The sequence below is a fragment of the Eutrigla gurnardus genome (genome assembly GCF_963514095.1).
Source record: "Eutrigla gurnardus genome assembly, chromosome: 3".
Classification (NCBI taxonomy): Eukaryota; Metazoa; Chordata; class Actinopteri; order Perciformes; family Triglidae; genus Eutrigla; species Eutrigla gurnardus.
Window position 1 is genome coordinate 27788258 of NC_139917.1, and position 26786 is coordinate 27815043.

Sequence of the window (26786 nt, forward strand, 5' to 3'; positions counted from 1 at the left end):
AAAAAAGGCATAGTATAGTACGTTAAAAAGTGACAAAAAAGGCATAGTATAGTACGGTAAAAAGTGACAAAAAAGGCATAGTATAGTACGTTAAAAAGTGACAAAAAAGGCATAGTATAGTACGTTAAAAAGTGACAAAAAAGGCATAGTATAGTACGTTAAAAAAGTAGATAAAAAGGCATAGTATAGTACGTTAAAAAAGTTGAAAAAAACGATAAAAAGGCATAGTATAGTACGTAAAAAAAGTAGAAAAAAATGATAAAAAGGCATAGTATAATACGTTAAAAAAGTAGAAAAAAACGATAAAAAGGCATAGTATAGTACGTTAAAAAAGTAGAAAAAAACGATAAAAAGGCATAGTATAGTACGTTAAAAAAGTAGAAAAAAGCGATAAAAAGGCATAGTATAGTACGTAAAAAAAGTAGAAAAATGATAGTATAGTAAAAAAAGTGTAAACCCTTCACTCACCCATCCAAGCCCCTGAGGAGGCCTGCAAGTCCTAAAATCTCATAGTATAGTATATACTATATATACATGATGATGTCACACATCATCATCATCGTTTTTGGTTGAGTAAGTATGCGAAGCCCAGAAGTTATCACAGTGGACGTGAGTGTAGTGTTGTGTAGTGATGTGTGTGTGTGTGTGTGTGTGTAGTGTTGTGTAGTGTTTAATCAAACAGGAATACATACTTAAACTGCAAATACAAATATACATATTGAAACAAAGTGTTACACCACTGAAAGTAAAGTTATGGAGTCAAACTTGAGTCAGACAGGAAGTGGTTTTATTCCAGCACTGTCCAATCATGTTACTGCAGGTGAGCTTGCTGTATATCATTCCCTGCTTTCCTTCCGCAGGAACATTAAGCAATATTATGAACATTTGCATCATCCAGAGTCGTCGTCATCATCATTATCATCATCATTATTATTATAATCAACATCCTATTACACATAAATCATTCATGCCCAGCAGATAGATTGACATTCAAAAATGTAGAAATTCACCTTTGCAGTTCTCATATCATTGCTGCTGTGTTAATAAAATATAATCTTACCTTTTTATTTTTCTACAAAGTTTTACACACCGTTAATAACCTGAATAAGCCCTTCTTTTACATCTGCTTCTGTCTGAATTTCACCCGTACATCTCTTCCAGCGTCAGGCCAGATGGACCAGCTCCAGCTTCAGACAGCAGGGGGCACTCTAACTCTGCAGACCTGTGATCACGTGCTTCATACTCACCTGCTTCTGAACTACCGCTACCCTGAGAATACTAAGACAGAGAGAAAGGAAAGTGGAAGGGGTGAGAAACTAAGATGACCGAACATTCGAATGGATTCGGAAAAGAGAGAGGTAGAAACTACTAAAGCCAAGGTCACACTACACTCTTTGTATTTTAAACTGACTGTGGGGATGAATCATTCAAGCTGGAGGGAGGTTTCTAAAACCAAAGATGTCTGGATTGATCAGGAGTCTGATCAGCGACTTCCTGTGGCAGTTTGCTGTAAGTATGAAAGAGGTAGGAAAAATAGGAAGATTAGTTGGATGTGAAAGCAAAAACTTCCACCCGTGTTAGTGATAAGATTCTCCTTTTTGCTGCTGTGTAATTTAGTTTTCTTTCTCCAACAAAAAGGTGCCTGCGTCGATCTACATCAGCGCGCAATTACAAATGAAGCATTTTTATATAAAATTCTTGGTCGGCTTTAGCTTTTGAGGGTTTATCACTTAAAATTATAATTTTTTTTGTTCATTTCTGCACCACAGAGCATGAAATAAGGGAATTTTACTAAAAGTTAACAGTACTGGCAAAATAAAAAGTTATTATGAGGCTGGATTAGCTGAGAAAACAGTTTAATTAATTGGCTGGGGAATTGGCCGAGAAACAGATTTTTTTTGGACAATCCATTTTCACGGTTTGATGATTCAAGCCTCCCAAATGTGAAGACACTCAGCTTTTCCTCGTCAAACATTATAGGGAATTAATCAATCGATCTAGAAATGAATGTCTGAGTAAAATAAGGGCTAGTCAACATGTTTTGTACTCTGACCGAGGCTTGAGGTGGAGGAGGGGGCGGAGCAGGGACAGCAAGCAAGGGGAGGTTAACGTTGAGTAAATATAGAGGGGCGTGGCTACTATGTCTGAACTAAAGCTAGATTATGATAGAAGAAAAGGAAACCTCTTCTTGTGTGCATCTTGTGCGCAAACAGCACAACCTTTAAAGTCTTTGAACACATTCACACTCAGTCTGAAAGATTTCTGCTCAAACACCCTGTGAAAATCTTGTGATTGGACGGGACGAGGGCGAGGGAGGGGCGTGTCCCAAAACAGGAAACGGGGCATCCTTCCTGATTTTGAATTGCGGCTCCCCACCCCTCTTGTGTGCTTCAGTAGCACATCAGGCTCCTCCCCTTTTTAACAGAACAACCAAACCCAGCGACCGTGAGTTCGTCTAGTCGTCCACAGAGCTTCCCTCCGCCTGATTGGGCGACGGGGTGGTGGCGTCAAACGACAGAGTCCGCCTCCTGAGCTCCACACTGCTGTCCATGAACTGCGTTGCCATGATAACCGGCTCCTCTCCTGGCGGCGGGCTCATCCTCTGCTTCCTGTTCCGGGCTGAAACCGGGGACACTGATTGGCTGACGCGGGTCCTGTGCTCCACGGGGCTCGGGGTGAGATGTCTGCTTTTGTGCGAGCAGCTGGGAGGGAGTTGTGTGCGCGGGTGTGCGTGAACAGAGCTGTTGATACGACTGACTTCCTCGTCTGCGTCGTCTAGCTGGGGGGCGGTGGCGGCGGGGGCGGGGCCGGCCGCTCTGGAGCCGCAGAGCGGCGCTGATGAAGCGGACTCGCCGCCGGGGACCTTCAGACCGGACGGCCTCTCCTCCACATCGGTCTCCGGCTGCGAGCCACAGATGGCCTGTTCAGGTGCACGTTCTTGCCCAGTGGTTCCACTGTGGCCCCGGCATGAGATGACCCTCTGGGGGTGTGTGTATTTCAGTGTGTGCACACTGGACGACCGCTGGCGTGGTGGCGTGGAACAAGCGGCGGGCGCGGCGAGGTGAGGCTCCGCCAGATCATCAGCTGAACCGCTCTGATCCAGAGAGTCGGAGCGAACGGCCGCCTGCAGACACAATCCTCATTAATATTCAAAATGTTGCATAATATGCATAGAAAGGTAGTAAAAGTCCTTTACACACCTGTCTCCGTAACTGTCTGCTTGAAGTGTGGAAGGATGCCGGTCTCTTCAGGACCGAGTGATCTGGGACGTAAGAGGGACTCAGCATGTTCCTGTCTAAACTGTCCTCAGGACTGAGGAAGTGGGAAGGGCGCCTGCTGGCGTTGTGGGCGGGGCTCAGTCTGAGGGAGGAGCGTCTGTCTATGCTGTGGCTGGACGTGAGTTTGGGTCTCTCTGCGTTGTGGTCCGGGTGGAGCCGGTACCCGTCCATGCTGCGAGTAGAGCTGAGTCTGTGTCTGCTTATCCGGCGGGCCGGACTGAACCTGTACCCGTCGATGCTGTGAGCCGAGCTGAGTCTGTTTATCCTGTGAGCCGGACTTAACCGGTACCCCTCCACGCTGTCGGCCGGACTGAGTCTCTGCGGGTAATGCCGGTCGATGCTCTGAGAGGTGCTGAGGCAGATCTTGGGCCTGGCGCTGCGTCCGCTCCCCAGTGAAGCGTGGCTGATGGCCGGCAGAGCTCCTGGAACCTGCAGCAGCGAGCCGGCTCCGCTGGAGCCCAGAGACGACATGGAGCCTGGGGAATGAAAGAGTGGCAGCGATCACATGGACACGACGGGGATGATGATTTGCGCATTGCGGTTGTATGCCTCCGCCGACTAGTCACATTACAGCCATGTCTTTCCAAAATGTCATCGCTGCATGACTTTATCCGACAAGACACTTGACGCGATTAGCATATGAATTATTGAGTTGAGCCGTGAGGACGCGGTGACCTTTGACCGACAAAATCTTGAGTCCCAAGTGGACGCTTGTGCCAAATTTGAAGAAATTTGCTCAAGGCGTTCCCATGATGTCACAGGAAGGATGTGAAGTCACAGTGACTTTGACCTTTGACCTCTAAAATCATATCAGATCATCCTTGAGTCCATGAACACAAATATGTAGCTTACACACACATACACACACACACACACACACACGCGCATTAATCCGCAGCTGAAAAAAAGGCCACAAGGGAATATTCCCATCTTCCAATAGGATGAATGTAGATAATATAACATATATGAGGTTTTCAACTTTATATCACAAACTACAGTATATCTTTGTGATCGTGAGCACTGTTTTACGTAATCGAGGTCAAAAGGTCATTCATAATGTGCAAATAGAAATTCAGAGTTGTGCTGTTTAGATGGGTAGGATGGGACCAAAACATGTCACCCATGTGCTTTGTAAGAATACACGAGTCCCACCAACATCTAAAAATAAAAACCTCCTTCAGGTCGATGACGGCAGCTATTTATGGGAGCAACAAGCATCCCAGCAATCAGTTAGTGGTTACAGCAGTGAGAACTGTTCCTCCAGTTTAATTGGCTACAAACAACCAAATTACCTGAGTAGCTGTAGCTGGCGTACGCCTCGTGGCAAATGGGAGGATAAGGAGAGCATCTGAGTGGCTGAACGTAGCTGTCGCTAGGGAGAGACATCATGCGTCCTATGCTCTGCAGGTTGCCATGGGAACAGTCCTCATCCTCAACCTGCACCTGCCACACAAAGATCATCACCACCGTCGCCATCATTGCCCCTCCCTCCACAGAGAAAACGTGTTGTCCGCTTACCTGGGCAGGTGTGTCCACGCTGGGGTCTCCGCCCGCGGCTGCAGCGCGGCGGCTGGCCTCCTCCCTCTCCCTCATCTCCTCCTTCTCCTTCCTCTCCTCCATCTCCTCCAGCTGCGCCTCCTTGTTGCTCTCCTCCAGGTGCTTCATCAGGACGGCCACGACCACGTTGACCAGCACGAACTGGGCCGTCAGGACGAAGGTGACGAAGTAGACGGGCGAGATCAGCGGCAGGTAGGTGAGGCAGTGGCGTTCCTGCGGCTGACACTCTCGCAGCGTGTCCTGCACCGCGAGGAGAGGACGGGGTTGGAAAGCCATGAGACATGGATTTAAGGTGGGATTCAGCCATGTGAATGACCTACAGTTTTACTCCCTCTCTTCTCCAACAGGGGGAGATGTGGATCTGAGTGTGAACAGACTCTGAGCCCGTCACTCCCCTAAACCTCTAATGTCAGCAGCTCTTAGTCATAAAAACAGGAAACCTCTCTGCTGAATGCCTGTCTCATAACCCCATATGCACACAAACACAGACTTTCCAGTCCCTCCATCGTCTTAAAAAATAAAAAGGAGAGGAAGAGGAATAACCTTCATAATCCCATTCCAGTTGTCCCCGGTCGACACCCTGAAGAGTGTGAGGAAAGCCATGCCGAAGTTGTCAAAGGTAGCGTGGCGACTGAGACCCTCGCACGGGTTCTCGTCGGAACACTCTGAAAGGAGGAGAGAAAGGAGGGAGACGGCGTTAGAGGCAGGAGGTGTGAGCGGAAAGGCGAGGGGGAGAGGAGAAGAAAGAGGACTTTGCTTAGATTATAAATTGGCATCATTAATGCATGTAACAACAGAAAGTATGCGTGTTACGCAATCTACGGAGACCCACACCGTCACACACACACACACACACACACACACACACACACACACACGTCTGTGCATCCGCATCGATTTACATGCATGCACACACTCACGTGCTGGCACATACCACGCATGCATGCACGTACACACACACACACACACACACACACACACACACACACTAACCCAGTTTTCCAAAGAGCTCAACTCCCAGAGCTGCATAGATGAAGAACAGCAACATGAAGAGCAGACCCAGATTCCCCACCTAGACAGACATGTTACACACACACACACACACACACACACACACACACACACACAGATATATACAGGGTATGATACACAGAAAAAAAGACATGTACAGTATACACCGAGAGAGACGCAAACAGGTAGAGAGACAGTGACTGCTGAGCCTCATTGCATTGATGTGTTCTACATCTTAGAAACCTGTTCGTTGCCGTGACGATCCCTGAGATGAATCAGATTCAGACTTCAGTTCGAGGAACGCGAGGAGCCTGGACCGCCATGAACCACAAACCTGTTTAGTGTAATTCTGGGCGTTGGCGTGCTCCGTGGTGGGAGCTATGGAGCTGTCCCATTACATGACGGATACACCTATTTACACCTAAGTGCACTCAGACAGCACCGCAAAGACCTGGGTTCGGTCCCCGCAGGGATCTGTCACTTCAAAGCCAATCGTTGCCGCGGAAGTGAGGGATCATGGGTACTTTGCTGCACTAAGGAGTCCTACTTTGTTTTGTTGGACCACATGTAGAGGAACACGGGATCTCAGAGTGACAGCAGAGAGAAGCTCTGATTTTTTATTAAAAACATCAATGCATACTCATTCTCATATACTATATATATCATATATCTCTCTACTCTCTCATTCCTGTCCCGGGGGTCCAATGAGGGTCCACCACATCTCGTCTTCAAACCAGTGTTGGTGAGTCACAGCCGTGCTTTGAGTGAAATGGTCGCGTCAACATGCTGATATTTAGCAGGAACGTTGTCTGTGTTAGTCTGTTTGCCAAAATGTGCAAATTCGAGGCTGACGGGAACGTCATTCGCTTTGCAGATATGTGGCCATAAAACCAAAGTATAGACCAATTAAAATGTGATTAAAAACAACACTGAAGCTTCTACAATCTTGAGGAGAACAAGTCATGGTTTTGGACATATATGTAGAGGAAAGGACAGAATTAGGGTTTATCCTCTGGGGATGATGACTAGCAGAGAAATGTCATAACAATCCATCTAATAGTTGTGATATTTCAGGCTATTCAAAGGGGTGAAGCGACCGCCTCATCCCCGGAGCAAAGCCGTTAAACGTGTGAACATCCCAGCTGATGGTTTAGACCCGTGAACGTCTCATTTAGACCAATAACAGCACTGCATCAAAGAAATGCAGCGTTTGTCTTTGAGACAGGTGTCATCGAGGTAAAAAAACTCGAATCAAGCCTCATAAATCACTTTTGCCGCATCGCAGAGCAGTGCCATCGGGAAATGCTCCGCGATGGCCGATCGCATGCAGACCTGGTGGAACCCGAGGCTGGTTTTACTCTCAAAGCATCCGACCAGCGGAGAGAGAAATACTGCCGCTGTGACGTCTTGACAGAGTTTTACAATCCTGCCTCAAAGGAGAATAAATTGCTGCGCGGTGTCTTTGTGATGATAAGCTTTCAGCTGGACTTTCTCCTTCATATTTTATCTTCTGACAGACGCCCGGCAGCAAAAACAATCACGCCAAAGCAGCTCAGAACTTATGTGCCATAAAGTTAGGATTGAGCTGGTGATTTATCAGCCAGCCTGATGCATTAACGTGGATCAGCCATTAGCCTTTAGCGAAAGCATGAGGATGTCATTGCGCTCGTTTGCTGGTAATTTGGTGTCGCTGAACTGTCTGTTGGGAGATTGTTAGTGAATTACGAGGGTGGGGGGGGGGTTGTCAATGCCGGCGCTGATGAATCGCTGAATAAAACAATCTGTCTGCAGTGGTTAAAGAGACTCATTGTGCTGCTTCTTACCTGAGGCAGAGCTTGCATCACCGTGTCCAGCAGAGATCTCATTCCTGTCGCCATCTTCAGCAGCTTCAGCACTGAAACAGGGTGACGTGTCAGCAGCAACAAATCAGGTGTGTTTTATTTGTGTGTGTGTGTGTGTGTGTGTGTGTGTGTGTGTGTGTGTGTGTACCTCTGGTTATCCGGAGGACTCTCATGATGCGTATGATGGTGGGGTTGATGGGCAGGGAAGCATTCAGATCGATTTCCTCCAGTGTGATTCCCATGATGGACATCAACACAATAGCAAGGTCCAACTGGTTCCATCTTCACACACACACACACACACACACACACACACACACACACACACACACACACCATTTCAGTTTCTCTCAGGATGAAGCCGTGTGTGTGTGTGTGTGTGTGTGTGTATTGTATTGACGAATACCTCTCTTTGAAAAAGCGGCGCAGGCCAAAAGCGATGAGCTTGAGGATGGCCTCGATGACGAAGACCACCGTGAAGACATAATTGCAGTATTTCAGGATCTCCTCGAAGTACTGCGGGACACACACACACACGCACACACACACACGCTGTAGTCTACTGTACCACCGCATTCATTACTATGGTTCTGGGGCAGGTGGTAGAATGTGTTGCCATGGTTACCTGAGGCTGCTTGTAGTGCTCCATGCTCATGGTGAGGAGGTTTGTGAAGATGATGATGGTGATGAAGAGGTCCAGGTAGTGGCTGGTGCACACGGTGTGGATGGACCGACGCAGCGGGGAGTAGTCGGCGTAGTAGGGCTTCTCCTGGGCCCCTGCACACACACACACACACACACACACACACACACACACACACACACACGGTCATTAAAATGCCACTCAGAAAAAATACGACGAGGGCTATGAAGTCACGGATGAAGTGGGTGCCAAGTGACGCACGGCTTTCTGTGAGAGTGTGCATATGTTTGTGTGAGTGTGCACGTGTGTGTGTGTGTGTGTAGACTAAAAGTGCCACCTCAGGAATTCAATCCTATCCATCACAAACACACACACACACACACACACACACGGATCCTGCATGGCACCTCAAGGTGTCTTTGGGCAGAAACGCTCGCTGTCTGCTGCCAGACGTTGAACTGACTCAGAAGGAAGCACTAGGAGAGATTACACTGCAGAGTGAAGGACGGAGTGAGACCGAAATGAGTGTGTGTGTGTGTGTGTGTGTGTGTGTGTGTGTGTGTGTGTGTGTGTGTGTGTGCAGTAGAAATGTGATAAAGAAATGATGCATGTACTCATACATGCGGGGAAAAGAGGTTTATAGTGTGTGTGTCTTTGCAATGTTAAAGCTACGATACACCACAAGGATGTGTTTAGTTTATTTTTGGTATCCATTACTTCAAATTACGGTTCCTAATTAAGCAAATATTAAAGCCACAGCATACAATAACAGTTAACAGAGACAATAGTGTGCTTTGGGGATGTTTGGATTTCAGTTTGCACGAAGGTCCAGAAAGAAACGGTTGGTGTGCAAGAACCTGACCGGCCTGTGATGAGACCTTTGGGATGAGCTGGACCCGGCAGACCTGCATGCTGGTTACATTTCTAATGTTCATTGGAAGTATTTAAGCCTTTCCAATATTCTTTAACAGCGGTTTGGCGTATTCGCTGGATGACGTGTTTGCAACTGATTCGTGGTCAATGTGGTGTCAGAGAGTTTGTGGTGATTTGAAATACTCTCCACGGCTCGCCCAGCCATCCTGTCCTCATTTTGTGTCCGTGTCATATTGACAGCAGGGCCAATAACGGCACATAAGCCGAGAGTGAGAAGCTGCAGTCACGGGTTCAGTGGACATTGACACACCGATTAGGAGGCGGATCCTATAGCTGCCATGTAGCCAGAACTCTCACTGATTGGACAGCGGGAGGAAACCCTGTGTGAAGCCGACCTACAGAGCGGAGGATGTTATGGCAGCACGTTCATGCTTTTGGACCGACATATTCACATATGGGTGTAATATTCATGTGTCCACAAACTTTTGGCCACATGCCGAACGTCTCTCGTCCCCTCTCCTCCCCTTCCCCATTATCTCACTTCTCCTCCTCTTCTCCAGCCGCTTCTGCCGCTTCTCCTCCCTCAGCCGGGCCTCCTCCTCCTCCTGCTGCTGGCGACACTTGTGGAAGTTCTCCACCACCACGCCCACAAACATGTTGAGCACAAAGAAGCTGACGATGAGGAGGAAGGAGATGAAAAACAGCAGCATCCAGGGGTTGTTGTTTCTTATTGGCTGCGGAGAGACATAATGGAAGAGAGCAGGAGAAGGAGGAGGAGGAGGGGTGACATCGGGACAAAAAAAGACAAGAGGAGGAGGACCGAAGAGGGTGAGGAGGGGTGGAGAGGAAGAAGAGGAGAGCATAAACAAGGAGACAATAGAAATCCTGAATCAGCACTGCACTGTCAACTCACATCTATTTATCCATCTGCTTTTTCTTTCCTTAGGCCTCCCTTCACTCCTGAAATATCCCCCTTTCTGTTTGAAATCAACAACATGGTCCCTGAGACGACATGAAGCAGGACCAGAACACGGGGAAATAGGGTTTTCATCTGCTGAACGGTTCGGATGGCTCCCGAAACATATACCATTTTCTTTCTTTTTACTTCCAACAACCTCCCTCTCTCTGTGTGTGTGTGTGTGTGTGTGTGTGTGTGTGTGTGTGTGTGTGTGTGTGTGTGTGTGTGTGTTTGTGTGTTCACCTGCTGGTCCACGGCAACAGCATCCAGGCCGTCATACATGATGCTGACCCAGCCGTCTTTACACGACAGCACAAACAGTGACATCAGCGCCTGGAAGAGTGACACATAACACAGCGTCCATCACTTTGTAAGAGCAGGTGTGTGTGTGTGTGTGTGTGTGTGTGTGTGTGTGGGACTAACCTGTCCCAGGTTGTCAAAGTTGTACTTGCGTCGGACCCAGCGGTAGCCCGCCCCCAGACACTGGGTCTTGTTGGTGATGCTGCTGACATCGAGGCCGTCACAGTGGAAGAACTTCCCTTTAAACAGCTGGATTCACAGACAGATGTGCACACAGATACAAGCCGTGTAAACAAAGCTCCCGTGCATCACTCTACAGTAAATGACTCAGCGAGTGCCTGCAGGCCTACTCCATGTTGCAGCTGAGATATCCATCCAGCACCATCTGGTCCAGGATGCTCTCCAGCCATGAAGCGCTCCAGCATGAAGGCTGGTTTTTTTTAGTGGAGGAGTATTTTTGAGAGATATATCTGTTTATATTAGCTTCTATTTCCTGTGCACGCATTGATTTGAATATTTGCAAAAATAGAAAATACTGCAGAGGAGACGAGAGTTTACAGAAGTCCTCTGCAGTGGATGACTTTTGGAAGCAAAATGCCACTGAAATTAATATTTAAAAATACATTTCGGCTTCTTGTGACCTCTTAAAATGAAGTGATGTGGATGTGAGTTCAACTAAACAGCACTTTACCCTCAAAGATGACTTGAAGGATCTTTGAAGGGATTTAAAAAAGATGAAACACGAAACACAAATAATACACCTTGAATAATTTAGTACCTCAGGGATCTATCTCGGGACCCCCCGGATTGGGAAACACTCTTTCATAACATGACAATCATATTGATTCCTTCCTTTTATACCCTCTGCTTTTTTTTAATTTCAGTTTAAATATATTTCATCAGTTTATGAATATTAAAACGTGATTAAATGAATAATAAAGAAAACTGAATTCATTAATGATATTATAGAATAATAGAAATACAGGTGAAAATCCAATTTCAAAAACACTTTTTCAGCACAATCCCTCTGCAGTTCAACCGTTGTATTTTTAATTACTTCCCGGGACTCAGCAGATAATCAGCAGCTCATTTGCATTTCCTCCCCACTTTCCCTCCACATTTTATTACCTGAAGCTTTTCTGGGATGTTCATTCTAAACCGCGGTGATCAGTATCTTCTTACAGCAGAAAAGACAACAAGCTTTGGGATGTTTGGGCATGCAAATCCGGGTGAAAATAAATATTTTTCAACGCAACAAAGCTAGAATAATGAGGCTTAATCTTCAACAAGGGGAGGGGGGGGGTAGGCAGTGTGGATGTTTACCTGAACTCCCAGAATTCCAAACACGATGAAAAAAGCACAGCAGATGAGGACAATATTCCCGATGGGTCTAAGAGATGTGATCAGAGTCTCCACCACCAGCTTGAGACCAGGAGCCCGACTTATCACCCTGCAACACACACACACACACACACACACACACATGCTACACAGGTACACAGGTATTAATGCTGTAAACCCAAGAAGAAGACGTCGTCCCACCTGAGAGGTCGCAGCGTGCGGAGCAGTCGTAGCACGCGGAGCATGCCTAAGATTCGATTCCCGCCCGCTGACGCCACGGAGACCAGGATGTCCACCAGGGACACGAAGACCAGCAGCCCGTCCAGGACGTTCCAGCTGCTCTGCAGGTACACACCCTTTCCAAAGTAGAAGCCCAGAGCTACCACCTTCACACACACACACACACACACATACACGCACTGATGACTGAAATAATACAATAATATGAGTTTAAAAAGCAATTCTGATCCCCACTCAGGAAGAAAATTGCTCTCTTATAAGTGAGATGAGAAAATGAGTTTGGAGTCGAGTGCTCGTTGAGGAAACTTGTTACCTTGATCATCATTTCACCCACGAAGATCACAGTGAAGATGTAATTGGACACACTGAGGAACACCCGCTCCTGTCACACACACACACACACACACACACACACACACACACATTTAAGGATTTTGTTCTCCAGTAGTTTAAGTACGTGTTACATAATGTGATGAAATGAAAAAGCCATTACGATTGTAGTACAAACATAATAAACATCCTGAGAACAGCACATGTTCTTAAAATGACTCCCAAACTGCTGTTACATCAGCAACGAGCGTGAGCTCTGCTGTAATCGACAGCTTCTGTTTGTGTGTGTGTGTGTGTGTGTGTGTGTGTGTGTGTGTTGTGTTTCTATCTTTGTGAGGACTGATTGCGTTTTAGTCCGGTCCACATTTACAGGGATGTTTGGGCTTCAGGCTGGATGTTAGCATTAAGGTGAGAATCATATTTAGCTTCAGGCGAGGCAACTTTATTAGTTAGTTAAAAAAAAAACACAAGGAAGATAGAAATCATGTCAATAAAACATCAGATAAGACGTGATACCAGACAAGGACCACGTCGGTGTGAAATTACAAACGTTAAATCTGGATTAAAGGTGAAGCATCTTGTTATAACGGTGCTGTACGTCAACGAGGGTCCTCACAAGTATAGGGGAAACACGTGGATGTGTGTGTTTGCATGTGTGTGTGCTACCATGCTGTTGGACGGGATGTCAGGTCTCTCCAATGCAATGGTGATGCAATTCAGGAAGATGAAGAGGAGGATGATGTGATCAAACATCTTGTGACCTATGACCCTCTGACACCACAACCTGAGCCTGAGAGAGAGAGAGAGAGAGAGAGAGAGAGAGAGAGAGAGAGAGAGAGAGAGAGAGAGAGAATAAATGAGTGTTTGCTACATCACTGCTTTAGTCAACATGAATATTAATGCGTTTCCACTCGGCCGGCTGTAATTGATAAAGAGGAACATCGGAGGACCGAGCCTCGGCTCTAACCTTCACACGTCGGCTGTGAATGTTCACACATGCTGTGGTCGAAGCCACCCGGGCCACTCGGGAGAAGATTAGATGCTGTGTGATGTATAGAGTGTGTGTATGTGTGTGTGTGTGTGTGTGTGTGTGTGTGTGTGTGTGTGTGTGTGTGTGTGTGTGGAGTGTGTATTTACCGGTTGTGCGGAGCGAACAGATAGAGAGCCCAGTCTTCATGCTCCAGGCACCACTGAGGCTCATATGGCTCCAGCATCTTCTTCAGCTTCTTTAAGACACTCTGGAAGGAGCACACACACACACACACACACACACACACACATACACACACACACACACACACACACTGTTTCTTAATTTGTTCATTTTCTGTATCATTATGTCCGCTTATTAAATAAGCAAAACCATCCAGCGGTCGTGTTATAATTGAGAATTGTAGACAGAGGTTGTGGTTCGGGGGGCGTAGCGGGACGTGCACTAATCAGGTGGTGCGATCCCAAGGCCGGCTCCTCCAGTCCGCTGTGGGGCTGTGCCATGTGACCATTCGGGTTCAACGTTGATGTTGAGGTGTGCGTCTACGGGCGAACGTTGACACGTGGAGTAAAGCGTTGTGACTGAACACTAACGATCTACATGCAGGTCAGAGACCAGTAACATTTGAATTGTCTGACATGGAAAACACAGAATCACACTAGCAAACTCAGCAGCGTTCCCAATATTTCCTCAATCCTGCTCATGATTTAAATCCAGCTAATTAAATATGTTCAAAGTTACATACGTGTCCAAGGGCACTCATTTGGAATTTATGCATCCGTGAGATAATTAGCAGCATTGTTTGAACTTCTGAACATGCAGAAGCATTTTCCTGTGAACTTGTTTTAATTGGAAATAACAGAATAACGTCCACGTTTTAAAAAACGCAGAGAGCCGCACCTCCTCCATGTCCTCCTCCTCCACGTCGCCGTGGCAGAGCGTGGTGAGCAGCGCGTCGTCCGGGAGCTGATAGGTGGTGCCGTTGCAGTCGGCCGGGTGCAGCATGGGCACCTGCAGGTAGTCCGGCTGGTCCAGGGACGGCTCCCGGCTGCTGACGTCGGAGCTGGTGTGGGTGTCAGACAGCAGGGACTCCATCTCCCCCGACTGGCTCTTCCTGTGGAGGCTGGGCGCCCGGCCCATGCTGGTCCAGCTGGAGCGCCGGCTCTCTGAGCCGCAGTCCCACGGAACCTGAGAAGGCAACTTCAAACACCATCCATCAGCCGGGTTTGGGATTAGGGTGATTAACCAGAACACAATCGTGATTTAGATTTAGAGTTTGCATAAGCGGGGAGGTCCAGTTCATCAGAACAAACGCTCCTAAACTCTGACTAAGCTGGATAAACAAATGGTAAATAAACATTTCTCCATATGACAAACTATTTAGAGAACAAATGTAGTCGATAGTCATTCACCAAAAACGCTGTTTGTACCGTTAACACCATGTGCAGTGTTCGGTGTGAAACCGGATTCAAACTAGAATCCGACGTTACTTTGTAAGAAGAAGTCATTTACAACCATGTGAAATGTGAAAAAAGGGCAGAAAGACGTGACTATGATGAGGCCAGCCACTCAAACATCCACAGCTGGAGAGAAACTGCCAGTTATCAGGCAGTGACGGTGGAAAACACCGGGGTTAACCTCCCCGTCACACCTCCAAAATAACCGATCTCTCTCCTGCGATGACACATGAAACATAACCGGCGGCCACAGAAATGTTTTATGCATTAAGTCATTTGTTGGGTCTTAAAAAAAGCCCACGAGGGGTTTTGTTGAAAACACTGAAGGTCATAAAGATGACTTATTTTATTATCTGTTATTATCGCTAAGCTAACATAAAACAATCACAAATCATCTGTTTTTTTTAGAGATATTCATGGAATCTCATATTTAAAGCTCAGCTTTGTCTCCGTTTGAATACATTTCATCATTCTCAGTTTGAGTGCGTTCATAAATCAGCTTTATTACCGATACTTATATCAGGAGAAGACTCACCGGTGACCTCTGCTCAAGGCTGTGGATCTCCATGGAAACGGCGCTCGCCCGACGTGACTGGCCGGCGTTGATGGTGGGCGTGGCCGCAGTGTGCGTGATGACCGGCAGAGGAAGAGGAGGAGGAGGAGACGGAGGAGGAAGGAGGTGGGGCATGGAGGCCTTCGGGTTCAGGAGCCCGTTGGGGCTCAGCATCATGGCCTGGATCTTGACCTCTGCACACACACACACACACACACACACACACACACACACACACACACACACACACACACACAGCCATGGTTTGTATTGTTTATGATGAGGTTTGGGAAGCAGTATACATTTTATAATTTAATGGTACACATAGTTCAGATTTAAAAGATACCAATAGTTATTCAACATTATCATGAAAACTATTCCATTTAAAAATAAGAATATTTCTGGCTGAATTCATTATTTCTTTTCCTTTTAAGATCATTTTTTAGGGCAGTGTAGAAATTGGGAAGAAAGAGAGTGAGAGGCAACAAAGGAAAGTAATCAAATGAATAGACGATTTTACAGAAGGTTTGGGTTCCTTCAACATGATCGTATGAAAGGTTACAGTGGAACCAGGAAGTTGTTTAATACTAATCATATTACTGTTGCCGTGTGTTTATAACCTGCAAGATCATCTGCCAGCTTGTATTTCTGGTCCTATCTGACACATTTTAGGAGACGTCGTTCCGTTCTACGATCTCTAATCTTTAATTTGGTGAGTACAATGTTATTATAAGCAACAGGTAGAGACAGATTGCTTGGCCTCCATTGTTGCTTCCTCTGGGACCTGAGCAATACATCTGCCAAGTCATAGTTGCATCCCTGAGTAAGGCTTGTGTATACAACGACCATCAGTGGAGAGCAAGCTGTACCCAGCATTTAGCGGTGCAAACACACACTTCTTCCAAGGGATTGTGTGTGAGTGTGTGTGTTCCCATGTGTCCAGTTTCTACCTGCAGCATACAGCTCTCTCAGCTTCTCCTCGTCCTCCAACGACAGCGACAGTCTCTCGTCATCTGCCTCGGATCTGTTGGCGTCGCCCTGGAAACGCAGACAAACACACATCATCATCACCACAGCATCACAATGTTTCATCATCAGCCTCGCCTTCACCCCGTTCTCGCTGTCGTTGACTTGCTGTAAAAAAAAAAATAGGAGCAGGTAGGGCAGCAGAGACAGAGACGGGGGGGGGGAAGTAGGGAAAGACGGATCTGAAGCGTTCTCAGTTGAGTTATGTCCACGGCTTTGGCAGCGAGCTCCTGTACTCACGCCAATAAAGCTTTACTGAATTTAATTAAAATCCACGCCAGAAAGATGGAGGCAGACAGCTTTGGCAAAGGGTATCTATGTGTGTGTGTGTGTGTGTGTGTGTGTGTGTTTGTGTGTGTGTGTGTGTGTGTGTGTGTGTGTGTGTGTGTGTGTGTGTGTTTGTGTGTGTGTGTGTGTGTGTGTGTGTGTGTGTGTGTGTGTTTGTGTGTTTGTGTCTTTGTGAGGGGGGGAGAGCAAGTAGTCTCTGATGCTGGAGATAAAAGATGAAAACTAAACAACAAAAGCTCACCAACTGTGAATGGCAGGCGATATCAAACACATCCTACCCTGGAGAGTAGTGTGTGTGTGTGTGTGTGTGTGTGTGTGTGTTTGTGTGTGTGTCAGTGAGAGGGAAAGAGAGTGAGAGATAGAGGGAGAGTGCTGGATGAAGAGAGCGAGGGGAGAAACCACACAGGCAGGATGGTGGAGATTATTCTCTTGTAGGCAGCTTTGGTTCCATCAGCACAACGGAGCTCAACTCGGCTCGTTCTCCTGAGTAGCTTTAAAGGAAAACGGCATCTTTGCCCCTTACTTCGGCCTGAAAGCCCTCCACCAGGATGGCCACGAGGAGGTTGAAGAGGACGTAGTTGCCGAAGGTCATGAGGGCCACGAAATAGAGGGCGGCGAGCGGCGTGGTGGACGCCATCCCGTTGTAGAGCACGGCGTTCCAGTCCTCCTGGGTGAGGATCTGCAGAGGAAGGAGAACGGTGGAGGAACATCTCCTTGTTGAACCGTAATGATGCTCATCAGTGTTAAACGAGCTCCTGTGGAGAGCCGGTTTCATTACTCTTCCTCCCACTCTGCATGTGAAGCCTGCCCACGGGGAGAGTTTCTCTATTTCGTTGAAATCAAGTGAGCACTTCCAAATTGGAACAAATGAAATAACACGGAGCCTCGTCAGGGCTAACTCCTGGTGACAGCCGCAGCTGTTGTTTTTGAGCCGCATCCCAATTACTTTAAAATCACGGCAGTTCATGAATGTGGGGAAAGTCCTCTGAATGAAGTATTGTGTGTTGGTGTGTGTGTGAAGGAGAGTGTGTGTGTGTGTGTGTCTGACCTGAAACACAGTGACAGTCGCCCACAGCAGAGAGTCAAAGTTCTTCCTGTCAGGTAGCGTGTCTCCACCGTCTTGACGTAAACCAAATTTACAGCCGAACAAATGCATCCCCAAGATACTGCAACACAAACATCATTTTCATTAGTCATTTAATATGGATCCGTCATGCTGCCGGTGTGAATAATTGTGTAAAAAGGTGATGACGCATGTGATAATATCTCCTGGAAGAAAAAGGTCAGATTGTAGTGATTGTGAGTGTTTTTTTTTTGCAAGTTATAATTAAATCTTAGGAGAAAAAAAAGCTGAGAAAACAGATTATCTCAGCCTGCAGGGCTGCTTTTAGAGGAAGGGAGAGATCTACCTGAATATGAAGATGAAGAGCATCAGCAGCATGCAGAAGGTGGCCACGTTGTCCATGGTCTTCACCAGCACCACCAGCTGCCTCCGCAGGGCCGGCAGGAAGCGGACCAGCTTCAGCACCCTCAGCAGGCGGAAGGTCCGCAGCACCGACAGGCCTCCCTCGGCCTCGCCGGCTAGCTCCCACACACTGAAACACCCGCGACAATCGGGAACTTTAACTCAATGCACCAGAGCTAAGGAATCAATACGTTATCCAGGTCCTTTTCTTTCTGAGAAGAAGGAATGTGTTTTACACGCTGTTTTACAACTTGACGGCCAACAAAAGAGGTGAGAGATACTGGCAAGTACACAACAGATACTTCATTCAGCTTGTAGTACTACATCATGGAGTGAATAGAGCCAGAGCCGCAGGGACACTTTGACAGTTTGACTCTGATGAATATCTTCTGACAGAACTCCCATTTTGGGGGTAAACTAACAGTCAATCATCCCCCCCCCCCCCCACCCCCCCCCACACACACACCTGATGATGACGATGATGCTGTCGAAGCCGTTGTAGGGGTTCTTGATGTAGCCGAAGAGGCCGAGAGCCATGAGCTTCAGCAGCATCTCCAGGCCGAACAGACTGGTGAACACCATGTTGCTGATCTCCAGAATATCCGTCAGCTCCTGCGGCTGGAGAGGGAAAAAACAAACGGGGGGATTGATGTACAGATATCAGACAGGCAGAGAGAAAGATGCACAAATCAACAGACAGCCTGGCAGAGAGGAGAGCAGTCGAGCCTTTTTTTAATGTGTCTCTATGTGGATGTTTATTTATATTATTGATCTTCCTTAAATCCGGACGCATTAAAGGAGAAACGAATCTGATTAGTCAAACACGTGTTGGCGAGGTTATTAAGACTGATTAGGACCTCAAACAGTCCAACTTTAACCATCAGTATAGTTTATGTTTATGTAAAGATCTGGATCAGAGATCTTCAACAGGGGTCCGGACCCCTAGAGGGTCCGCAGAGTTACTGCAGGGGGTCCAGGACCCCTAGAGGGTCCACAGTTACTGCAGGGGGTCCAGGACCCCTAGAGGGTCCACAGTTACTGCAGGGGGTCCAGGACCCCTAGAGGGTCCGCAGAGTTACTACAGGGGGTCCGGGACCCCTAGAGGGTCCACAGTTACTACAGGGGGTCCGGGACCCCTAGAGGGTCCACAGTTACTGCAGGGGGTCCAGGACCCCTAGAGGGTCCGCAGAGTTACTACAGGGGCTTCTCGAAATTATTTTATCCCAAACTTTTTTAAATATGTCCAAAAATCGAAACCTTAACATGAATCCAACCTATAATAAGCAAATATAATTGTTCCTGTTTGTTTAATATTATGTTATTTTGATGGCGAAGCATTCCATCCATCATTACAAAGTACCTTTATACAACACAATACACATTATTACTGGCCCGGATATATAAGGAACACATCTTATAGGATGTGTAATAGGGGGTCCCTCCACCGCTGAAAACGCTGAAAACGCTGAAGACCTCTGATCATGATGAAGACATTTAAATAAATACTTTATAATTTTTGGTTTGTAACGAATGTGTTTGCAGGACGGCGGCGAGGATGAAAGGGTGACAGAAAAAGTTTAAAACCCGCAGACTTTTGAATTTGTTTTTTACTTTTGAATAATTTTTTTAATGAGAAGCGATCCGTTGTCCACATATCCACGGTGGAGAACATCTTGTGCTTCCACGCCAGAGCTCTCGTTATTTAAACCCATCATATTAAAAGATCCACTGTGTGCCGTGGCATTAGGTGGCACCTCTTCATTACGGTGAACGGCAACATGGGGGACTACTTCTCCCAGCTCGCTAAACTAAAATAAGTAAATAAGGAAGACTGAGCATGCTCGCTGACATTTGCCTGAAACACGACGACTCTCCAGGGATCAAGGAACGAGTCTCTGAGGTGTTTCACACTAAACTGCAGCGTTCACAATCACCGAGGTGAGGGAATGCAGTCCGGCGAAAGTATAAACGTTTTTAGATGGCGATCGATGACAAAGAGGGGGAGGAAGCTGCATCAGCCTCAACGTATTGATATATCACTGAATTCATTCGGGCACTTCCATTGTTGCTGTTGCTTTCTTCAAAGGAGTCGTTTATAATGATAAAAAAAGGATGTTCTTATTCTTAAACATTAGCTATTCAGGACGTCAAGGCCGTCCACATCTGTCATATTGTTCAGGAAATGGGCCAAATGCAATCCCCCCTCCATCTCTCACAGTCTCCCCCTGCCTTTCAGCCAATCACAATGTCAGATCTGTCCTCCTCCTCATCCTCGCTCTCTCACTCGTCTGCACACTCGCTCGCTCGCTCCTGTCCCAGGGTCACGCTTTAATTAACACTTCAGGTCTTATGAGTTTCTGCACCTCCTGATGCATGCACACACACACACACACACACACACACTCACACACACACACACACACACTCACACACACACACACACACACACACTCACACACACACACACACACACACACTTTGTGATCCCATATGCTTGGTGCTGTACATGTTGATTGGAGGGTACGTTTATTGACTCCACCAAACGCACACGTTGATTAGCGCATCCATTTTCAATCAAACTAGAGTCACATCCAATCTGCATGGGGCACACACATGACTATGCATGCACACACACACACCCACACACACACACCTGCTCGTGGTACTCTATGCCCATTGACAGTGTGTTAATGAGGATAGCAATCATGATGCCTCTGCTGAAGTATCTGCTGCCAACGATGAGTTGGAGTTTGGTTTGGAGTCCCGCCCAGCAACGCTCGCACAGCCTTTTGGTTGGCTCCGCCCCCTGCGCATCAGCGCTGCAGGGGCTGCCACTATGACACGGGCTGTTGCCATGGCATGAGTTGCTGTACCCACGATGCTGGTCCTCCCCGGGCGGCTCGGGAACATGTTCGCCGCCGCTGAGTTGGTTGTAGTAGATGCAGTACGGGCACATGGGCGTCTCCCCCGGGACCTCACCCGGCAACGGTGACCCGGGCTGCCCGGTGCACCCACCTGCGGACACGGGGAGGAGGTGATGTGGACATGAGGGGGTCACAAAAATCACACATGCACAAGTATATAGGGAGCAGCAAAATGGTGGATTCTGTCATTGGATATATTCTCCGTTCCGTAAAGGAGAGCACCTTCATTTCATTTCTGAGACGAAAATTCAATAAGGTGGAAGAAACTGTGCAGTTGGGATGCTTTTGTTCGGAGGGGGAGTTCTTTTATTAGAACACGAGTGTGTGTGTGTGTGTGTGTGTGTGTGTGTGTGTGTGTGTGTGTGTGTGTGTGTGTGTGTGTGTGTGTGTGTGTGTGTGTGTTGGGGGAAGAGGCGTGGAGTGAAGCGGGAGTAAAATTTCAGCAGAATTCATTAGCAAGCAGCTCGGGAGGAAAGCTCCAATGACATAACAACAAACGAGCAGTTCACTTGTCGTCACAATTACCACAAATTCATGTTCACGTCGCTGCAGACGGATTCAGAGAATCCCAGCCCGCCGTTCTGTGACGGGGTGAAGGATCTTTCAGCAGGCAGACGATGCTGGAAACGGATCTGCACTACAAAAAATGAATGATCTGGTTCTATTTGGCATGTAAGCACATACTATACTATTATCAGTTTGGATTTATTACTAAATTGTATTAAAATGTGATATGTAGACAATGTGATGTCATGTAATTTCGGCTTGAAGATAATAAATAATAATAATAACACATGGGTTTTATATTGTGCTTTTCCAAATGTGCTATTTTTCGAGCATACCAGGGATTTAAAGACAGGATATCTGGGCATCTGCTGCTTTTGATTTTGACCATCCGGTTTTTATGTTTCTCTGAAGTGTGAGTGCCCCAATTTCACGGAAGTGCTATTTTATGGAGTATTCCTTTCAAAGCCTTCACATCTGGCAAACCGACACCTTAAAATCCTCAAGGACGCGTTCGTATGTCAAGAAGGCTCGGTTCATCCGGAGTAACTTGACATTGTCTCTGAAATATCTTCAATATCCTGGTGCAAATCATTTTAATGAATATCCCCCCCCCCCTTCAGGTTTCAGGGGATTGGAGCATAGCGGAGGAGATATTGATCACATGTCATGTCAGGGAGAAATCTTCCGGATCAATTGTTGACATCTCAACCTTTAGGCTTGAATTCGGAGTTTGTCTTGCTCTAATGACATCTGTTTATGTGTGATTCCCTTCCCTTTCATACGTATTCTCCATAACTGTTACTGTAAAACCCCGGTGTGATCTTATGTAAGGGAGAGACCGATGTGTGGCCTTTTTTGTTGTACTTTTAGTTTGCCTTGTAGGTCTAATCAAGGTGACCGAAACCTGTTCATATATTCAAACATTCTAGCGTGTGGAAGAGCTTCTTCTTTCTCATTTTGCTCCGAGCACCGAAAAAACCAAACCGAATGAAATTCACCTCCGCTGCATCAGAGGTGGCCAACGTCTCTGATCTGCATGTCTAAATGCTGCTGAGGGCGAGCGGGGGGGCAAATATACGCTTTGGTGCAATTTACCAACTGAGCTGCAATGATTATTTCTTTTTAAAGGAAAGAATTAAAAAATAAATAAATCAAAGTTACCCGAATCGCCCTGACAAACACAGAGGAACATTTAAGCTTTGTTGAATCCACACTGCTAACGTTGCTACAACACTAGAGGCCTCCACATCTGAGCCTCCACCCCTGAAGGGCCCAAGATGACAACACACACACACACACACACACACACACACACACACACACACACACACACCGCGTCGTTCTCACCATGCTCCACCAGCTGTGGCAGTCTGTTGACAGCCTCCTTGGCAGCCAGTCTCTTCTGGTCCCGGGCCTTTGCCCCCGGCGGGGCGAGAAGGGGCGATATGAAGGGGTAATTAAAGCCACTCCCCCCGTTCCTGACGGCGGGCTCGGTCTGATGACGCTGGTGATGATGATGATGATGATGATGATGACGGTGATGATAAAGCTGATGAAGGTGCGACAGGTCGTTAGGAACGTGTCCTGAGTGCCGGTGGGCGAGTCCGTTCATTTCCCCGGCCCCGCCCCCGGCTCCGCCCCTTCTGTTTTTCTGGCACGCGCAGTGGAAGTGCGCCCGCGTCTGAGCGTAGTAGCGCCACACTCGGCGCCACGCCTTGCGGCCCAGGTGCGCCAGGTAGCGGATGATCTCCTCGTAGCAGCTTCCCGGTTGGCTGTCGCTGGCCAGCGTGGAAGCCGACTGGTGGAGCTGCCGGGCGCGCTGCTCCGATTTCATTAAGGCGTGCTCCCTCTGCTTTGTTTCGGAAAACTGGGTTGCTATGACGACCAGGCACAGGTTGATCATGAAGAAGGAGCCCACCTGTACACATTACACACTGTTGTAACACACCGTGTGTTTAACGTGTGTGTGTGTGTGTGTGTACTTACTATAATGAGGAAGATGAAGTAGATGAAGTTGTAGAATGAGTGTGCATCCATGACGTAGTACATTATGTCCACCCAACCTTCCAGAGTAATGACCTGTAGAAACACACGGAGTACGTTAGTCTGCACCTTGTACATCAAATGAAGTAACTCTTCAATCTTTTACCTGAAAAATGGCAATCCATGCATATCCGATGTTATCGAAGTTAATCGCTCCTTTGTGTGGGTTCACTTCCCCGGCACGGCACTCGTTGTAATACTGGTACCAGTTCACACACGACGCCGGCTCGAGTCCCGGCTCCGGACGGGTCTCCTCTGCGCCCAGGAAGCAGGAAGTCCCGCCCACGCGGCGGCGAGGCACGTCAGTGCAGCGAAGCATCCCGTTCTCTCTCTCCATTGAGCAGATGAAGGGATGGTCATCGGTGCCGTCCGGCCGGTAGTAGCCGCTCAGGAAGGAGACGTTATATCTCCTGGAGGAAAACATCCATTTATAAAATCACTGAATAATCCTCCCTTAAAACCAAGTCATCGAGTCTAATTCTCAGAACTTCATTCTCCTGTCTGGAGCTCCGCCTGGAGCCCATCGGGTCCCTTTTAAGATGTAAATCTTTCAAAATGGGTCACAGAAATGTAAATATAGTTGTATTTGTGCATTAAAAGCTGGACATTGTCGGGTTTTTTGGCGGTCGTTACTCAGACGGGTAATACTAGGACTATTTTCAGACACATTTTAATAGACATTCGTGAGGGAGTGGGTAATTACAAAAACAGGGCTGTGTATCCGAGATTGACTCATTTTGGACAACAATGGAGCTCTGTAGCACAGAGGAACGAGCTGTACCATATAATACATAATACTGGTTCGTCAAATCATTTCACTGTTGGTTTTGGTCCAATAAGAAACACAGAATAACGGCGGTCTTATGTTTTTTAAAAACAAAAACACACACGGTAGGTTTCTGTACATTGCAGGTTAAGGAGAAGTCATATTATCGTCCTTTTATTTGCACAAAAGGTCTCTTTGCTGGAGAAAAGAAAACCCGATAGATAAACGGAGAGCGAGAGAGATACAGATGAAGGGAAGAAAGGGAAGAGAGAAGGGAGGTGCAGGGGAGAGATAAGCAATCAATCATCTGTGGTGAGAGGGGTCAAACAGCCTTCCCTCACTTCTTGTTACCGAAGGTCAATCTGTTGTTTACGAAAGAGAAAAAAATAGAACTCTAACTGGAAGTAAAACGGTAGAAATGTATGGGCCACTTCTTACAGCGGGCTAATGTGAACACATGAGACTAGAGCCAATAACGCTGTGATATTGGCTTTCAGCTGTATATTAGAAACGCAATCACAGACTCCGGCCTCGGAGATAAAATTAGAATAATGCAGCACCCGGGCTTCTGTTTTTTGTCATAATGCTGCGTTACAGTAATAATAAACTATTTGAGTCGGCGGCTCTCAGCGGAGAATTGCTGCCCAATAAGTGAGAACGTCGGCTCACACTCGTAAATCACCATCACTACTGTGACACCTGCTGGTCCGGCACCTCCACACTTTATCTGTGCTCTCAGACCATAAAGCTAATGGGTTCTGTCTTTTTATGATGTAACGATTTCACAGCGTGAGTTACTGGACCTCACGCTCTGATTGGACGGCACATTTCAACACCGACGTTGCAGAGGGAGGGAGTGACACTTGCCTTTGCATTGCATACAGACAACAATGTGTCCGTTTAGAGGGATTTATAGCTACATGTTTGATCAATGAGGTTGTAGTTTGCAGGTGTGTTGGACCGGAGAGGTGTTCTAATATTTTGTTTCCATCCATGAGAGGGCAGAATGTTGGAAACACCTTTCTATATAATACACTCCAGTGCATTAACAACATCCACTCAACTCAATAATGGAGTGCCCTGGGCGATATGTGTCGTAGCTGCCCAACATCTAATACTGTGATGAGTTTATGTACAGGAGTACACCAGTGAGACGGCGAACGCTAATTTACAAAAAGTGCAATCATTATCTTTCTGACGTCGACGACAAGACTGAGGCGACTAACACTCACACACTCTTTATGAAAATTCATCCGTTGCTTGTAATTCAATCAGATTATGGTGCATTTGTTTGTTTTATAGGAGTAATTTTTTTTTATATTATATATTTTTTTTATATATATTTTCCAAACAACAACCTTAAAGCTACGGTCTACGATTTAAATAAATAAAACAAAATCCATTCAGTCTATCAGCCATAGGCCTGCATAGAAGGTGGCCAATGGGAGCCATTGCTCCGAAAGGCTCCCATTGGCTCGTACCCTCTGCCCCTCATCATCATTGAACACTGAGGGGAGGGGTTTGGTTGGGGGCGGGGTCTCAGAGGCTCAACTGATTTTCAGAATGTAGACCGTAGCTTTAATTCTTATTTGTGTTTATTTCACTGTTCATCTTGTTTTATTGTATTTGGGGTATTTCATTTTTATTTTACTCACTGTAGCTACTTTGTGTTCATTCAGTTCCTCCTTTGTTTTAATAGCAGCTCTTTGAATCGGCTTCATTATTTGTATTAGTTTATTAGTGTATTATTTGTACTCATTCCCTTGGAGAGGTAGCTGTTCATTTCCATGCAGCCGAACACACCGCTGTCAGGGTGATTATCTGAGCAGATGTGAGGTCAGGTGGTGAACACCATGTCGTCCGATGTTATGTGATATCATGTGACCGTGTTTGTGAGCGGGAGCGAGGCCGAGAGCGATGGCGTGGCGGCGCCGGCCGGACGCTGATGGAGCGTGACATGAAGGCCGTGTAGGCGAGAGCCCTCGCCCTCCCGAGCCGCTTGATTTGTGATCTCTAACGCTGGAGGTTCCAGCAGGAAACACATGCACTTCCTCCCGGCCGGAGCTGATCGGACAGCAAACAGCCTATCGGAGCTTATTGATCCCATCTTAGGAACGATAGCCGAGTGAAAGGAGCTGATCGGTCCATGAGCAAACTTTTGAAACCTAGGTTTCAGAGTAACGAGATCAGCGCACACACCCCCTTGTTTGTGACATCTGCCGGTTGCTATGGTAACTCACATCTTGACATCCTCTCCCATGAAACAGCGGTTCCTCAGTAGCCCCGCCCACAGCTGCACGCCGACGATGCCGAAGATGAAGAAGACGAAGAAGCACAGCGCCAGCACGTTGCCCAGCATGGGGAGCGTGTCGAGGAGGAGGGTCACCAGGATAC

The 26786-nt window shown here is 47.0% G+C and overlaps 1 protein-coding gene across 2 annotated transcripts in view; it reads right to left on the reverse strand.

Moving 5' to 3' along the window:
* Positions 1-752: 752 nt before the first annotated feature.
* The window catches only part of LOC311011496 (voltage-dependent T-type calcium channel subunit alpha-1H-like), a 28425-nt gene continuing 2391 nt past the window's right edge, over positions 753-26786 (reverse strand). The window contains exons 4-33 of one of the 2 annotated variants that reach the window (XM_084006469.1): positions 26633-26786; positions 23733-24036; positions 23570-23662; positions 22931-23501; positions 20806-21167; positions 18619-18770; positions 18097-18282; positions 17736-17853; positions 17211-17366; positions 16324-16411; positions 15356-15567; positions 14264-14551; positions 13510-13610; positions 13039-13162; positions 12356-12424; positions 12004-12188; positions 11785-11911; positions 10585-10710; positions 10405-10494; positions 9745-9937; positions 8313-8464; positions 8094-8203; positions 7836-7969; positions 7670-7740; positions 5829-5907; positions 5379-5500; positions 4797-5075; positions 4571-4721; positions 3201-3754; positions 753-3124 (exon numbers count right to left, since the gene is read on the reverse strand). The exon at positions 26633-26786 is cut by the window's right edge and continues 6 nt beyond it. In XM_084006469.1, coding sequence (XP_083862595.1) covers positions 2456-3124; positions 3201-3754; positions 4571-4721; positions 4797-5075; positions 5379-5500; positions 5829-5907; positions 7670-7740; positions 7836-7969; positions 8094-8203; positions 8313-8464; positions 9745-9937; positions 10405-10494; positions 10585-10710; positions 11785-11911; positions 12004-12188; positions 12356-12424; positions 13039-13162; positions 13510-13610; positions 14264-14551; positions 15356-15567; positions 16324-16411; positions 17211-17366; positions 17736-17853; positions 18097-18282; positions 18619-18770; positions 20806-21167; positions 22931-23501; positions 23570-23662; positions 23733-24036; positions 26633-26786 — 6020 coding nt within the window. In that variant the 3' untranslated portion in view covers positions 753-2455. Of the gene's footprint in view, positions 3125-3200; positions 3755-4570; positions 4722-4796; positions 5076-5378; positions 5501-5828; positions 5908-7669; positions 7741-7835; positions 7970-8093; positions 8204-8312; positions 8465-9744; positions 9938-10404; positions 10495-10584; positions 10711-11784; positions 11912-12003; positions 12189-12355; positions 12425-13038; positions 13163-13509; positions 13611-14263; positions 14564-15355; positions 15568-16323; positions 16412-17210; positions 17367-17735; positions 17854-18096; positions 18283-18618; positions 18771-20805; positions 21168-22930; positions 23502-23569; positions 23663-23732; positions 24037-26632 lie in introns of both variants that reach the window. The other variant, XM_084006468.1, reaches the window with a different exon arrangement.